The 18,080-nt window shown below is 30.5% G+C and overlaps 1 protein-coding gene across 1 annotated transcript in view; it reads left to right on the top strand.

Annotated features, from left to right (window-relative positions):
- Window positions 1-17,287, top strand: part of LOC134721221 (atrial natriuretic peptide receptor 1-like) — a 47,497-nt gene extending 30,210 nt beyond the window's left edge. The window contains exons 11-22 of the mRNA XM_063584029.1: window positions 444-548; window positions 1,231-1,302; window positions 2,830-2,998; window positions 3,306-3,467; window positions 7,209-7,383; window positions 8,020-8,166; window positions 9,152-9,275; window positions 10,159-10,227; window positions 12,252-12,426; window positions 14,272-14,370; window positions 15,855-15,946; window positions 16,544-17,287. Of these exons, the coding sequence (XP_063440099.1) occupies window positions 444-548; window positions 1,231-1,302; window positions 2,830-2,998; window positions 3,306-3,467; window positions 7,209-7,383; window positions 8,020-8,166; window positions 9,152-9,275; window positions 10,159-10,227; window positions 12,252-12,426; window positions 14,272-14,370; window positions 15,855-15,946; window positions 16,544-16,615 (1,461 nt within the window). The 3' untranslated portion in view covers window positions 16,616-17,287. The remainder of the gene's footprint in view (window positions 1-443; window positions 549-1,230; window positions 1,303-2,829; window positions 2,999-3,305; window positions 3,468-7,208; window positions 7,384-8,019; window positions 8,167-9,151; window positions 9,276-10,158; window positions 10,228-12,251; window positions 12,427-14,271; window positions 14,371-15,854; window positions 15,947-16,543) is intronic.
- The last annotated feature ends 793 nt before the right edge of the window (window positions 17,288-18,080 follow it).

The raw sequence follows: 18,080 nt of genomic DNA, 5'->3' as shown, positions 1-18,080 counted from the left end.
TTTCAGCAACATACATTTGTACAATTGAAAACGAGTTGTGATCTCACCCGTGACACTATCGTGTATAAAAATTGGTTTAACAGACGATAGTCATTGCCTCTGAGAAATACCGTTATGAAAAGATTGGACCTCTCTTTACGTAATAACGATTTGAAGTTGAAAAACCTAAAAAAAACCCACTAAAATTCATAAACCGCTGTGCCAAATAAGGCAAAGGCAATCTTTGTAATAAATTTATAAAAAAGAACACTTTTCAATGATATTTCTTATATAAAAAGTATTAACTACTAGGGTGATGATAACTTCGGTGACGTTTCATCCACCAACAGTAGCATCGACCATGTGGTTGATAAAATTTAACAAGATACCGGGCGTATGATTTGGAGTGCGAGGCGCACTAATACATTTTTAGGGCAAAACATTTTCTTTTTCTTAAATTTTAGCTTCAACATTTACATCACCAGAACTTGTGTGCATTCATTGGTGCTACTATAGAACCTGGAAATAATACTCTTCTTATGGAGTACTGTCCAAGAGGAAGTTTACAGGTATGGCAGCCTCAAAATGGACTCAAAGGCACACGACAATATATATATTCTAGCATGTGAAAGAGTTCTCTAATTTCAGTCAGGGTGAAAATACCTTCTCTGTCTTGTGTAGTTTGCTAAGAAAAAAGTATAAAACAAAAGTATATCTGAATAAATGTTTAAATAAACATCGTGCATGTGTCTTAATTTTACTTAATGGTAACTTTTTTTTCAAGTTTTATAACAGTTAATAAACAAAATTAGAAATGCATACCGCATTTATGGTGTATTATTGACGTAAATGGTTAACTTTAAGCTTGATAACGGGTGGTTTTGCGTTCAGAAAAAAATGCAGGTTACAGATGACAAATTATAAAGGAGTTTATACAAAATGATTGGACTAGAATGAAGTTCAATCCATTTGGAATGACAAAAAAAAAACCAACTTGGGTATATTTGGTAGGGTAAAAAGTTTGCCTTGTCTGCTGGGATTAATGACTCCATGACCGAACCAGTAAACAAACAAAAACATTGTTTCTAGCTACAGGATAGATATGCTTCGAGTCGCAAAATATTCAAAATGAAACTTGAAAAAATACGATCCAAATAAAAAAAAACCTTGAAACAAACATATGAACAGTTTAAAGAATAAAATAAATTGAATTAATTTCAGATGCATTTTCAATATTTCATTTAACTTTAGGACATCCTTGAAAATGATGATATAGAGCTTGATTGGACATTCAGATATTCTTTGCTTCGAGACATCATTGGGGTATGTTATATTTAGCTTCAATTAAGGATGTTTGCTTGTCATGTTTTGGATTTTTTGTCAGATTTGCGAAATCCTGTGGTTTTATCCATTTGAATGCTTTAAAAATATTTGATCATGAACCCCCATTTTCTTTTTATATATCTGTTACATGTACAATAATAAGCCATTTATGAAAGTTTTATAAAATCTTATTTATTTTTTAATAGATTTTGAGAACTTTAACTGGCCAATTATAAAGCTAAGAAAAATCAAGAGAGAACAATTTCCAACAGTTTAATCCTGTGGTTTTATCAATTTGAATGCCTAAAAAAATATTTGATCATGAGCCCCCATTTTCTTTTTATAAATCTGTTACATGTACAATTATAAGTCATTTATGAAAGTTTTATAAAATCTTATTTATTTTTTAATAGTTTTTGGGAACTTTAACTGGCCAATGATAAAGCTAAGAAAAATCAAGAGAGAACAATTTCCAACAAAAATTCCAATGGTTAACTTCTCGAAAACAAGCACGTTGACACCCATATGTTTTTGGCATTTGTGGTTCTTAAATTAATCCCCTATCAATATATACTAGTTTTATGGAAAGTTATTTATTTTGCAACTGAGCAGCAACCATCCTTAATGTTTTTTGAATTAGATTTTATGAAAGGACTGGTTAGTTGTTAAGAACAAGATATGATTAAAACCTTTTTCATACCTCGTTTTTCGACTTAAGTTGTGATAAGTTTTGAACTGTCTTAAAATTTGCCAGGAGCTGTGAAGACTGTTCTTATACAGTCCCGTTATCAATTCTCACGACAACTTTAGAAAAGGTTCTGACAGAAGCTGTCTTGCTTTATTCAACTTTGGAACAGTCTCGGGCAGTTCTAATCGCTAATAATACTGCACTGGAACTGTTCGGGATAGTAGTGACATAGGAAGTAAGTTTTAAAAATTCAACTCTAGAACTAGTTCTGGCAGCTTTACTTTAAAAAGAAAACATTAATTTCTATCCTAGAAAACACTGTCCGATCCTATTTTTTTCCTTTCTTTTTAAGAATTTCAATAATCAATTAATGGATTAATTTCTTTTAACGATTTAGTTTAATTAATCGTATTTTCCAAAAATATATTTTTAGTTAAACCGCACCCCAGTATGTTGTTGATTATATGGGGTGTATAACTATTATTATTTTTTTTTAATAACTTTTATCAACTGTTTCATTAACGAATACCAAAATTCACATACTAAAAAGATACTAAGATTATTATATAACACTATATGACATTGTGTCAATAAGGTAAAAATCATGATTTAAAATACTATCTACTAGTATCCGACCGGTAATTGTCTTGATACGAAATATTCATTAAAGAATTGCCAAACATTGACTGTTTGTTTATACTAGTAATATCATGAAATAAGAAATATTGATATTGACAATCACATCAAATTATAGATAAATAATTCCATTCACATTCTCATTTGATTATTTGTTCATTTATTTTTGGTTTGAATTTTCTAAATCAATTTTCAACCCACAGGGTATGACATACCTGCATGACAGTCCAGCTAAATTTCACGGTCGATTGAGCAGTACAAACTGTGTTATCGACAGCCGATTTATGCTTAAGCTGACAGACTATGGACCATTCTCAATTTTTAATTCAACAAAACAAAACCAGATGGAGAATAATCAATTAAATAAAAACAGTAAGTATACGATACAACAATAATATAAAATGAACACATGTTTAATCATTACTTATTGTCAAACATTAAGATGCATGCATTATACTTCTTTTCTATAAATCGTAGTTTCTTTTACATAACAAAATAATACAGAATACTTGAATTATGACACATCTTTATGCTTACATAATTTTTTTTTTCATTTTAGAAAAAAGCTTTTCATTTCAATTAACTGTTATGGTCATCGTTTATCAAAAAAAAAAAATTGGGACACAATTGTAGACCTACTTAAAAAGACACTTGAACTAAAAATTACGGTTCGTTTTAGAATTATTATGGACGGCACCTGAAATTCTTCGTAATGGAAAGGGAAAGTCACGATTGGAAAACGAGGTTTACGTTAAAGGTGATATCTACAGTTTTGGAATTATTTGTCATGAGATCGTTATCCGATGTGCTCCCTTTGAAGGGTGTGACCTTGAAGCAGAAGGTAAGAAACATAATTTTAGAACGAGCTTGTAATATTGTAAAAAAAAAGGAGGAAATCGAACTACTCCTAACATTTGATGTATTGAAATTGTGATGTTCATTAGGCTTTCTTCAATATATTTTTATTTCTTATGAGGCACGGAAACATTTAATTCGTATAATTACCTTTGAATGATACAACCGTGAAACTAAATGTAAAATCACATGTTTCGAATCCATTGTAGTAATATTTTCGCGTGAAAGCGGAAATCAGGAATGTCAAATTTTAATACGAAATAAAATTAAATCTTTTAAAATGCCTATCAATTTTTGTCAGTAAATGCAAAGAATGCAATGTATTAACTTACATTTAACATATAAGAAAACGTCACGTTTTACAGTGGATACAACATGTTTGCAAACAAAAGGTGAATTTCCTGTTTACCATTTGAAATCATTTACCTTGCTGGAACTATGTTTTTATGACTTTTTTGTCGGATATGTAAATTAAGAGTTTTTATGATAGTAAACTTCCATATGTAAGTCATTACGACTTGCAAAAGCTATATGATATCAAAGGGTTGGTGTTTTGATCACACTTCTTTGATAATTTGATCATGTTTATGTATTTCTAAATATCAAATACAATTGGGTTTTTTTACTTGTAAAAATCAACAGCAGACATATTTGTTTTCTTATAAAACGATGTACTTTTTTAATTACTGTCTGTGTTTAAATTTGTTTTAAAAGTTTCTCTAAAAATGTTAAAAGCAAAAAGTAAAATCATAAAAATACTCAACCCAGAGTAAAAAGTCCCTAATCAAACGGCAAATTAAAAAGCTAAAAACACATAAAACGAATGAATTACAACCGTCATATTCCTGACTTGGTACAGACATTTTCTTATGTAGAAAAATATGGATAAAACTTGTTTTTATAGCTAGCTAAACCTCTCATTTGTTTGTAAGTCGCGACAAATTCTAATAATTTTATGAGGTCTTATTTTTTTTAACTATGATCATATCCTTAATTAATTATTTATGAAAGCATTTGTCAAGTATTGAATCTTTTTAAAATAATTTTGGACAATTGTAGGAAATTTGTTTTCAGATCTATAATTTTGGACAATTGTAGGAAATTTGTTTTCAGATCTATAATTTATGGTTACAAAAGGGCGGCATTGTCAATTACTCAAAAAACAGGGTAGTATTACTTGTTTACCAAAAGGTGATAAACCTAGACAGTTCAAGACAAATTGGCGACCAATAAGTCTTTTTTTTAATACAACATATAAACTAGCATCAAGTTGTATAGCAGAGCGTATCAAATCTGTTCTACCAATTATTATTAGCAATGATCAGACAGGTTATATTCCTGGAAGATATATTGGAGAAAACGCTCGTCTCATATATGATATTTTATTCTATACACCGGTTAATGATTTGTCAGGTCTTCTCCTTCTAATAGATTTTGAAAAATCTTTTGATTCCGTATCATGGAAATTCATAAATGAAGTATTAGACTTCTTTAATTTTGGACCCTCTATAAAACATTGGGAAAAGACCTTTTACACAAATATAAGCTCATCAGTATCCCAACTTTTATTGTCAGATTTTTTTTAGATTCAAAGAGGCTGTAGACAAGGGGACACTTTATCACCTTACATTTTTCTTTTATGCGCTGAAATTCTAGGAATTTTAATCAGAAAGAACAATTGAAAGAAATTAACACAGAATATCATATCTCCCGATACGTAGATGAGACATCAATAATACTTCACGGTACACCCAAATCTCTAGATGCATCTCTTCGCTTACTTCAAAAATATACTGAAATATCTAGTCTCTTATGAACTTGGATATAAAAAGGTGGTGTGGATAGGCCAACAACATATAGTCAAGACACTATGTGTGTACAGTTTGGATTGGAATGGGGTTTCAGTTTTTCTGTTAATCTGCATGAAATAGAAATATTGCACTATGGTCCAAGAATAAATGAAATTGAAAATATAATAAAAACTTGGTCTATACAAATATTAACATCAGTTGAAAAAATAACTATCATTAAGACACTAATTATTTCAAAATTGAACAATCTGTTTTTAATATTACCAGCACCAACCAAAAATACTTTAAAACAACTAACTGACAAAACGTATTCATTTATTTTGAACAACAAACCTGACAAGACAAAAAGAGAAATAGTTTTTTTCTGAACACAAATAAGAAGGGCTGAAAATGAAACATATTGACAGATATATTAAAGAATTAAAACTAACTTGGATTAGACGGTTGTTGAAAAACAGCCCAAAACTAAATAAGCTATTAGAAAGTACTGAAAAAATAGTATTGAAAACCTAGGTTATTTAGGCCCAACAAAAAGATGTACACATATTTTTTGGCAAGCAGTTTTTAAAGCTTGGACAGAATAACAAAAAAAAAATCATACCAAAAAATGAAGACGGCATTGTATCAGATTCGCTCTTGAATAGTGAAAACATAAAAAAAGGAACAGCATCTATGTTCTATAAAGACTTGATAAATAAAGGGATCTTTTTTAATAAATGATTAATTAAATGATGACGGAAAACTAATGAGTTTTCAACATTTCAAAAACATTTATAAAATTAAGTCTAACTTTCTTACTTACAATGTATAAGGGGGTTATTTCATCAATATAACCATTTAAAAGAAAGATAAGTATTATGTTTTACTTGATAAAAGCAGTACTAAACTTAGATGTGAAAAAAATGGTCCTTAACACTCAACTTAAATTTTGATTGGAAAACTTAGCATAATATGTCTTTTTACTCAACAAAAAATTCAAAACTCCACTGGTTTCAGTATAGAATAATACACAGAGTATTGGGCACAAATAAATTTTTATTTAAAATAAAAAATAAAACAAGCGATAAGTTTACTTTCTGCAATTAAATTACCGAAGGTATTGGACACATATCAGATATATAAAATAGCAGATCTATAGATAAGACTCATGGATTGATTTACAACCACACACAAATAATTATTCCATTTAACATGGATATAAAACAGAAAATAATAAGATAAACATATAAATTATACTTTTATTAAAATTCTATAGAACAAAACTGTGTTAAAATCAAGTTAATTATGCAGGGCAGAAAAACTATCTAAAAGAAAATCTTATATATACTAGAAAAGCATATATTTTTTTAACATTGCCAACCTCTACTGGGACCCCTGGCTTCCATTACTAGAATAATGTACTCTTAAGCAACTTAGCATTGCCTTATGTTATGTTATTGTGCATATTGTTTTAACCTTCTCCACACCACCATATGTGTTTTATATAATATACTGTTATATGTTGTTTATGGGTTTTTGTTCTTGTTTTGTGCCTAAAATAGAATGTACATTCTTTAATATCTGTGATGTGTTTGTTTGAATTTTTTACAATGAAAACCCAACTGTGCGATATTTATTTAATGGGATATCTTAAGAACAAAATACTGCTGCTAAATTCTAAATTTCAAGGATTTTTTTTTTAGAGTTTTTCTTTTTTGTTTTTGTTTTTGTATATTTTATAATTTTGAATACTAAAAATTACTTATAAATTTTCTTAATATACAATCTAATGTTAAACAAGACCGGGATAAGGTACCGGTACTTTTCGTATCAAACTAACAAATGAGAAAGGTTTCAATTAAGTATGTACTATTCCAAATGAAAACCTAACCAAAAACCACATTATTTTTAAATCTGTATACTTTTCTTGCTTGTAGAAATTCTTACAAAGGTAATGGCACCACCAGGTATAGAAGGACCTTTCAGACCTCAGATCTTACCTGATTCATGCCCAAAGAAACTTGCTCAATTAATTGAAAGATGCTGGGATGAAAATCCTGTAAATAGGACATCATTTAAATCAATTGGAGGTGTCATCAGAAAAATCAGTGTGTAAGTATGCTGGCTGCGATAAGGAAGGTAACTTTATTTGGTCTTTTATATTACTTATTTCACCTACATATTTGAAGATTCAATAAACGTGCTTCAACTGAAGAAAGGCAACATTGTATATTCTCATGCTATTATCGAAATAGGGCAAATTGACGTTGAAATTGCTATTTTGAGGCGGTTACTTCAAAACAGTTTATAAGGGTTTTTGACTGAATAAGAATATAATTTTACAGATAGGACATCGCTAGAAATCTTACTAAGAAAATCATCAATAAATACCCCTTATCAGAATCATTTTATTAAATTTCCTTGATTATTTTTTTCAGCTTAATATTTTGTGTGAGGTCCAAACATAATTATTTAAACCTTTTGCTTCTTCTGCATATTTTTCATTTAATTTCACAATCAATAAGACCAAAAAAGAATTTTGTAGACCTAGACTTTCTTTTTTAAACCTAGATAATTAAAAATATACATTAAACTATGCCTGACCTTTGCAATTGAATATCGGCAAATGTGTGAACTTTTAGTACTTAGGAAAAGAATTGAATCCGTCTTTTTTTAACAGACATTGTGAGATAAAGTGTTTTCCTTATTTTAATCAGAAACATTATCATTCATTTATTTTCTACACAGTGGAAAAGATAACAATATTCTAGATAATTTGATGAAGAGAATGGAGCTGTACGCAAACAATCTAGAGTCATTGGTGAACGAAAGGACACGTGCATACATGGAAGAAAAGAAAAGAGCTGAAGATCTTCTTCACAGACTTCTGCCACCGTAAGAATATAAATTAATAAGAAGAGAGGTTCAGAACATAAGTATAAAAGTATCGTAGTAACTTTTGATGACATCTCAGATTTTAGATCACCTAAATCCATCAAGCAGAATCATGGCTAAAGAATGACAGAACGAAACCCACAAGTAACACAATTATGGTCTGAACAGCTCATATAAGACTAAACAATAAGTTATTATGGCATTTTTTTGTTTTTCAGTCACTTTTTTCGAACTTTGGACAATTCAGTAATGTTCCGATTTGTCGCTTGCAGTCAATTACGATCTGTCCAGTCTTAGATTAGACTGTCCATTTACGTGTACAAATCAACATTGTATTGAATTGTTTGAATTTATATTGAACATCACTGAATTTCATTAAAGTCAACTGTCTGAACAGTGCAGAACTTACCTTATAGGATAAGTCTGAAAAATAAAAGGGAGGCGGATCACGCCTGCATATTACATTGTTCAGACCTATAATATCTGCATAGATCATACTGACCACTTTAAATGTTAATGCATATACTAATGACACGAGCTTCAACTCTCACTGCAAATATAATTATAGTCGATGTTTCCTGAGCTTTATTTTTTGGATCTTATTTCATTGCTTCAATATCTTCAAAACTGTTTATACAATCAAAACAACTTTTTGTTTATGTTCCTTGAAAGATCGTCGAGTTTTATTACGATCAATAGGTCACTCGAATCTAGCTACATTGACCAGTAGATTTTCCATGTTTTTTTTATATTATCGATTTCTCTCTTTAAAGATATTAAGAATAAATACCTTTTCATAAAAACTATCATCAGTCTTTATTGAGTGATGTTATGCAATATGTGTTACAAAAGGATGATACAGAAAATAGATTTAAATTCTGAAACGAAATGCCAATTTTGAGACCTGACGTTTCCTAATTTTGGATTTTTTTTTCACACCTCTATCGTTATGTTATATACAAAGGAATATGTTTATATTTTACAGATATGTTGCTGATAAATTGTCGGCTGGTAACAGTGTAGAACCAGAATCGTTTTCTACAGTATCTATCTACTTCAGTGATATTGTAGGATTTACAGTCATTGCATCAATGAGCACTCCACTTCAGGTATAAACCCTAACCATAAACATATCCCTAACAAATTATGAGTAGGTTGTAGATTCATAGCTTTTCAATAGACCACTTTCGAGTTCATCCGTCACCGGAAAAAACTCGTCAATTATACGCGCCTTTATCACCGTCATTTGTGCGTTTAGGGGCGTCGTCACTTCCCTTCCAATGTTGAGCGAGTGGTTGGAAAACTATAATTCTATATTGTACGAATTATTCGGCAAATTGAATTCTCGAAATTGACAATCAACACTGCTGTCATTGGGGAATTGTCAGTAAGTACCTACAGAGCAACTATTATTTCTAGTTTATCCTGCACAAAGACGATCACTAAGACGCTTGATGAACGTAAATAGTGCAGGGATACAGGCGAGCCCCTCTATCTGGTAAATGACGTCATAAAGGCGTGCATAATTGACGAGTTTTTGCCGGTGACGGATGAACTCGAAAGTGGTCTATTAATTTGATTGCGCAGTTTTTCCTCGAATATCTGACAAAATACAAATTTGCCAAAACTGAAAATTAAGTATCCATGAAGATGCAAATGAATCAAAACCAGAAGTATATTACCATGACAGCAATACTGCCACATTATTCACCAAACACCTACTAGTATTGTTTTTTTTTGTATATATGTATATGTTAAATATTGCGCTAAGCTGCATGCATCATAAACAAAATAAATTCGATACCAGTATCATATATACTTTGATATGGAATATCAGACTGTTGGAATAAAAACAAATGTTGAATAATATTTCTTTTAGTGGCACAAAAATCATTTACTCGTTTAAACTAATACCTAATTATTTAAAACAAAAATGATTGAAAAAAAGGATTTTCATGGTTTCTAATATTCTTGTTTATACCTTTATGTCAGGTGGTGGACTTGCTGAATGATTTGTATATCTGCTTTGACACTATTCTTGCAAAATACGACGTTTACAAGGTAAGTTTGTAATATATTTATAGAATTAGTCAAGTCAATCTAAGATTTAACCTCAAACTATTTTCAACAGAAAATGTCTTAGTTCTAGTCTATAGCATAATGCCCTTAATGTACACAAACAAAGTCACATAAGATCTAACTTTCGGAAAACTCAAAATCAGTATTTTTATTTTCCGATGGAAATTAATACTGGAAGGGAGGATAACTCGTCGTTTTTGGTCAGTTTTTTGGTTGATTTTCTTGGAATTAATGTAGGCTACTCTGATTGGGTTATAAGTTTGTATTTGATCTTCTGCTCATGAAATGTACAAAACCAAAGTGTTATGGGTAGTTTTATTTTTTTGGGGCATTTTTTATTTAAGAAATTGCAAATTTGAAGCTTTGTGACCATTTTGAAAAAAATAATTTGAAATTTTGGTTTATATCTGTATATTATATTTTTTCAGCATCTTACTTATCTAAAGAAACTTTAAAGCACAAAAAGAAGAGTTCATGCCTAATTATTTTAATTAGATCTTACCTTGACATGTTGATAAACTCAATATATGGTCAACTAATGAATAACGAATTCTAGATTATAACTTGATAAAATATATGAACACACCTTAAGAATTGTTTGTTTTACTCTAAACACCGTTAAAAAATCAAGAATCAATACATTCTGATGAATAGAAGCGGTAAAGTTATAATTGTGTATCAGTATTTATTGATATTTCTGCGTTTTTGCAAGAGTTATCTGTCTTTTCAATGCAAATCATCTAAATTTTTCATTTAAGAAGGTAAGTTTTTTTTTCTCGAAAACATTTAATCACTAGCTTTACTATTTTCGTTTGTTTAAAGAAAAAGTTATCACCGAAATAAAGAAAACGTTATCACAGAAAAGTATGACAGAATTCAAAAAAACATTTCGAATGGTCACCAAAAATACGCATTGATTGATTGTATACATCCGAGGCACTTCGTTTCTTTGTTTTCCTCTTATAATTTACGCTTTTAATGTTATGACCGAGGTTTATAGATTATATGGTTTTCCTGTTTGAATGTTTTTGTTCCTTTATAGTACCTTATAGTGCCTGATGTTCTGGTGTGAGGCAATGCTCCGTGTTGATGACATATTAACACTTTTAAACGAAAAGACCTCAATTTGTGTGTCGCATCTCTTCCTTCCTCAATAAATTAATCATCATGCCTCTGTGTTCTATTGGTACCATGCATAGCCCAATTTGTCATATATTCTTCTTACTATTCAGTTTTGGTTGTTTTGGGAGAAAAACGAAAGTAAATGCGTCCGGATATTTTTTCCGTCATCAGACCAACTTTTAAGACATACAAGACTTCCGGTTTTAACTTTTAAATAATTTTCATAAGAGTGACTAGGGGACACGACAATAATAAAATAAAATAAATACGGACTTTGAAAAGAGAGAGAGGTCTTAAAAAATGGTCTTGTCTCCAAGTATCTATGAATTTTGATACCCTTTCTAAAATTCCCCAAACATTAAATATTTTAGAAAAGGTCTCCCTACAAGAGTTAACATACTTTCAACAAGCTCTAAATGCCCGTCATTTCACGGGTATGTTCTCTTATTGGTTTGCTTTTACAAATTGTGACATAGATGGAGAGTTGTTTGATTTATCACTTCTTTATCTATAAGCTTATAATTTCCAGCTCTTAAATAATGCTTCTACTGTCCACAACAGTAATAACCTTTTAATAAGCTCGCATATATGATGATGTCAAATAACATATGTCATGTAATTCTTTATACACAGTGTTAAACTTTCTTACGAAGATATATGAACAATCGCAAAAAAAAAGGTGTTCTAGATTTCCCAAAAAAAATAAACCTGTTTTAACTTGCAACATACCAATTCCGCAAGACCGATCATGATATTTAATTCGACATTTTTCTTGGTATTATATTTGATTAAGAGGAGAAAATGAACAATATATCAACAATATGTCGGCGAAATAAAAGTCAATCTGATTCATAATGTTCCTAAGATATTTTGTATTTTGATAGGTTGAAACTATTGGTGATGCATACATGGTGGTGTCTGGTTTACCTGTCAGGAACGGTAACAATCACATCCGGGAGATATCCAACATGGCGCTTGATATAAGACATAAAGTTGTGGATTTTAAATTTCGTCATTTGACAGATAGAAAACTGGAAATCCGTATTGGACTTCATTCAGGTATAAATTATGTATACATGAAATAAATTATAATTTTGTTTCAAGACATTTTTTTATATTAATTAGACAGTTAACCAAAGTAACTAACTACATGTATTGTCTATCTATACTGTATGTATTACCAGCTCTCAAAATGATACACATACAAAATCCGCAACGACAATGCATTTACTTAGCAGAACTTTCATCATTCACTATCATAGTCAATTGATGATAACTACAAAACGGAGATTTAAAAATATCCATTGTTAAGAAAACTATTTGATACCAGTGATAACATACGTCATGTAAACGGAACGATTATTTTCTGCACTAGATATGCATTTGGACAATAAATGCCTCTTCAGCTGTGATCAAGGCCAAAATACTTGTAAATCCTTCACATATTAAACAAATTAACAGGTTATATAAACCTAAAAGGACAACAAAAATATAGCTAATTTCAAGCAAGATATAACAGGAGCTTTGCATGAGAAATACATATTCCTTAGTTAAGTATAATTTTCAAAAGTTTGTAAAGCAAATTACAATAACACAAAACACATTCACCGACGTACTTGCTACTAGGCTGCTGATAACCTAAGGGAATAACCGTCCATCAGCAGAGGATTCAACCACTTAAAGTAAGATGCACACACCCATTTATCGATATCAAACACACATCAATCCGTTGGAAGTGAAAAATAATTAAATGAAAGGAACAAGTCCAATGCAACATATATGAATTATGAGACGGTGATAATTTTGAATGAATATTCATATCAACGCGAATATCAACCGTTAAAACTAATTAAATAAGGTATACGATTGATTGCCGGTTACTTAACGTCTTACGTCCTATGGCAATTATTTCATGCATAACTAGGACAATCTTGAGCTGTATGGGTAGATATCAAATGTGATATAAAAAAAACTTTAGACAATATTTTACAATGTACAATATACAGATGCCTTAAAGTAACCACATTGTCCTGCTTATATGTTTCTTTTTCCATACTTTTATATTAATAATATCATGGCTCGAGGGCTGATATTGACCGAGGGCTGATAATACATGCGATATGAAAAATGACATGTTATGATCTTTTTATCATATGCTTCAACGATGGAGAAAAATCACAGATTCATATATTGATCCTTTTACGTGGTTTCCAAATAGATGTTCAAAGAGTGAAAAGTTCACGGACGTCAGACCCCAAATTTAGTATATTCAATATGATATCTTTTTATCATATGCCTCCACAGAGAAGAAAAACATTTAAATTTTGACGAAACGACAAGAAAAAATCAAAAATATACATTATAAACACTGTTTGGAAAAGTCAACTTTTTTGTAAAGTAACTTTCTAAATTAGCTTGAAACTTTAAAAAAATGCATTTTTATTATAATTTGATATTTTTTTTTTGCTTTTGTTTTTTTTAATTATTTTACAAAATATACTTTTCAGTATGCAAATAGTTGTTTTGTACACTACTTTGTAATGTTTTTCAGTCGGAAAACGTAGCATTGGGTTGTATTTTCCGGAATCTGTCGAGTTTTACTGGAATGCCATGCGATATCGTTACGGAAAGGCATGTGATAACACTTGAAGCATGTGATAAACTTTTCATATCAGCCCGCTAAGCACCAATTCGAAAAATATGGACTTCACGTTAATTTAATGCTATTATCATACAGTAAAAATCGTATGTTATTAAGTCTAAGTATATGATAAAGATTAATATCACATTCATTGATTTTGGAATATAACATTTGAGATTCGGTGTTTTTTTTTTAAAGTTTACTTAATTATTTAAAATTTTCGATATTTGGTTTTAAAATTTTCCATTAAAACACCTTTACAGGACCAGTGGTAGCTGGAGTTGTTGGACTTACTATGCCTAGATACTGTTTGTTTGGAGATTCTGTCAATACAGCATCTAGAATGGAATCTACATCAGAAGGTATTAACTTAGGAGGCTTTAGGTGAAGGGTTTTTACTAAGTATAAAATGAGCAAAAGAAGGCATAGCGATCCAACGAAAACCATAAACAAAAGAAAACACATTCGTCATAATAGATACACGTATATTCCTACGCAGTAAGATTATGCTACAAAATCGATAAAAAAAGCTGTGCAATACAAATTAAAAAAAATATATGATTTAATAAATCATATAATACCGTATCAAATAATCCTTACTTATAGCAACTCAACGTATTTAACCTGCGGAATGAAACCATGTCGTCCATAATACTCTTTTTTTCATTTGTATTTTGTTTTTAATACCAAGAACCAACTGTAAAAGATTTCAATGACTTCTAAACAATACCACTCGCAGACAACATATTGAAACAAACCATAGTTGCATTTGTTATTATTTGAACATCTCCAATCATAAATCAAATCAGAGTTAAGCACACATTTATCCTGCTTTTGGAAATGTTGGTTGACGTTATTTTGTGTATCTGCTTTCCGTACGATGTTTGCTTCGCATCACGGTACGGAGATTTAAGTTTCAGTCGAAATACACGCCATCTTGAGTACATTACTTATCACGTATATATTCTGATTGGTTGCATTATAATGAGGCTGAGATACAGCAACAGCTATTGATTTAAATGAAATAAAGAATTACAGACTTTCTGATCGAGGATAAGACATCAAATGCCGGAAAATAACTATGTTTATTTCAGTTCCTATCAACTGTCATTAATTCATGTTCGTTTTATTATGCATAAATTTCACAGATAAATTCAATATTGAAATATCAATTATAAATTGGTTTTAAATTGCTTTGTTACTCTGCATTTGTACGATTTGCTGTGCTAGAGAATGTTTCTATACAATGTTTACAAAAGTGCATTATCTGTATTTTTATAACTTCTGACAATATAGCAAGAGTCTTGTTTTTATAATTGTTTTAATTTTCAACAATAAATTAAATGTTTTTAAAAGCATGGGTATATAACATTCTTAAAGCACATCCATTTAATATCAATCAATATCTAAAAATACCACATTTTCAATACTAATTTTACAACCACATGCACACATATAACTTTAAATTAGTGTAGAGCGAAGCAGTCCATAGCTTTTTAGAAAGCTAAAACTTGTTTGTGTATTATATTTCCCATACGGAACGGTAACATTTACACGTTCACCTTGAATAATGAAGTAAAACATAGTGAACTTCATAAACGAAAGTTTCATAGCAAGAATCGCAATAATCATCTTACGATCAACAGTCAATTTCATTTCCTTTTCTCTACATTTTAAAAACGTATCGTTTCAACCAGTAAAAACGTACTTTCATTTATATTAATCATTGGAAAAGAATAACCCTTGTTTCTAAAGAAAGACAATGGTTTTACTAACTTAGACCCAATATATCTAGGCATGCACCAAATATAATCTGTTTGAAAAATTTGACTTCTATGTATTTCAGCCATGAAGATACAAATGTCGCAGACAGCGAAAGATATATTGGATATACATAATTTATATGTAACCGAACCAAGAGGTGTAATACAAGTAAAGGTAAGTGTGTGTATATTTAGATACAAACCCAAAAATTAACAATACAATCTGTCAACCTTTCCTCTAACAAAATTGAAAATGGAAATGGGGAACAATCCGACTAAAGAGCAGACAACATTCGAAAACCCCTTATGGGTCTTCAACAAAGCGGGAAAAAACTGCACCCGGATGTTGACCTCAGCTGGCCACTAAATAAAATTGTATATTCCATAATTGGTATTCTACTCGGACCACATTATATCAGACATTTAAATGAAGGTTTTTGATAGCACAACATCAGAATGTGAAGAAACACAACCGTTGAAATGCAGAATTGTGTTGCTCTGACTTGAGTGTTTACTAATTTCTTCCTCATTTGTCAATTTACACAATTGCTTCAATTGAACATCCGAAGTAAAATCACCGATTGAAATCAGACATTTATCATAAATTATATTTATTTTAGACGTTCATTGTTTTAAATTCCTTAATTTGACAACATTTGGTTTTTATCAAACAATTCCGACTATTACTTTCAACAAGTTCAAATGAAGGCAACAGTAATAACCAGGTAGGCATCAATTCAAATGTTAACATTTAATTTTTTGATTTTTTCAGGGGAAAGGTGATATGGTCACTCACTGGCTAATTGACAAAAGGAAAGAGCAGAGAGATACTGTAATACAGTAATTTTAACAGAATGATAACTGAACAATGTCTGAAAACTAACCACATTATGTTGTCAAAAATGTATGGGTCCTTATTAATTCATTATGTTGGGGATTTGTCTATGTTCATAAAATCAAATAATATCCTAATGTATGTAAAATGTATAACAAAATGGTGCTTTAATATATATTTGTCTATAATTGAAAATGGAAATTTGTCTATCACGTGTCAACAACATTTTTTTAGATAAGTTTGTTTTTGTATTAAACTTGCAGTGCTAAATGTCCTAAGGTTCATTTATGATTGATGAAATAGTCTATATTAAATAGTTCACATTTTGACGAAGCAATTTAAGGTTACACATGAATTATGTCCTCCTTCCCCTCTCAACGCAACTTCTACATATTATCACGCTCAAAAAGCCACAATATTAGATTTATATCTATGGCAAGCTATTATGGATATAATAAGAATAATAACATCTTTTTTTACAATCATTACAAACAATCTTTAACTTAAAATATCATGTGTCTTTACTTCGTAGCGTTTCGGTTGTAATATTTAATTAAGTTAACGATACCATTTATACAACACCAGATGCGCGTCTTTTCTGAATTGTGTGTTCTATCCACTTTAATTTTAACCGGATATTTGTAACAAAAATATCGGTTATTGATTTTGGGATGTACGGCGGTCGGGCAGTCGGGCGGGCGGGCGGGCGGGCGGCAACCAAATGTTGTCCGTGTATTTACTCATGAACCGTTCAACCAAAGCTTTTAAAATGTTACTGACAACAAAATGAAGGTCAAGTTCAATAATGACGATTTTGACTTTTACCGTTAAGGAGTTATGGTTCTTGAAAGATTAAGAAATGACGTTTCCAGTCTGGTCCGTGCAATGACTCATGAACCGTTCAACCAAAGCTTTTAAAAATTTGATATATTGTTACTGACAACAAAATGAAGGTCAAGTTCAAGAATGACGATTTTCACTTTTACCGTTCAGGAGTTATGGTCTTGAAAGATTGAGAAATGACGTTTCCAGTCGTGTCCGTGCATTTACTCACGAACTGTTCAACCAAAGCTTTTCAAATTTTAATCTGTTGTTACTGATGACAAAATGGAGATCAAGTTCAATAATGTCGATTTTGACTTTTACCGTTCAGGAGTTATGGTTCTTGAAAGATTAAAATAATGGCGTTTGCATTCATGTTGTTGCATTTACTCATGAACCATTTAACCTAAGCTCTTTCAAATTTTAATATGTTGATACTGATGACAAAATAGAGGTCAAATTTGATATTGACGATTTTCACTTTCACCATTCATCAGTTATAGTTCTTGTGATATTGCCAGGACACAAAGAAATGTTAATAAATCCGGTTTGCTGTCGTTGTGACAGCCTCTTGTTATTCTTTATTTAGCTATTTTCACTTTTTGGATTTTAGCATCACTCATGTGTCTTTTGTAGATAAAACTCGAGTTAC

This window comes from Mytilus trossulus, chromosome 6 (genome assembly GCF_036588685.1).
Source record: "Mytilus trossulus isolate FHL-02 chromosome 6, PNRI_Mtr1.1.1.hap1, whole genome shotgun sequence".
NCBI classification, from domain to species: Eukaryota; Metazoa; Mollusca; class Bivalvia; order Mytilida; family Mytilidae; genus Mytilus; species Mytilus trossulus.
Note: the sequence above shows the minus strand (reverse complement) of the source record. Positions and strands in the feature narration are given on the sequence as shown.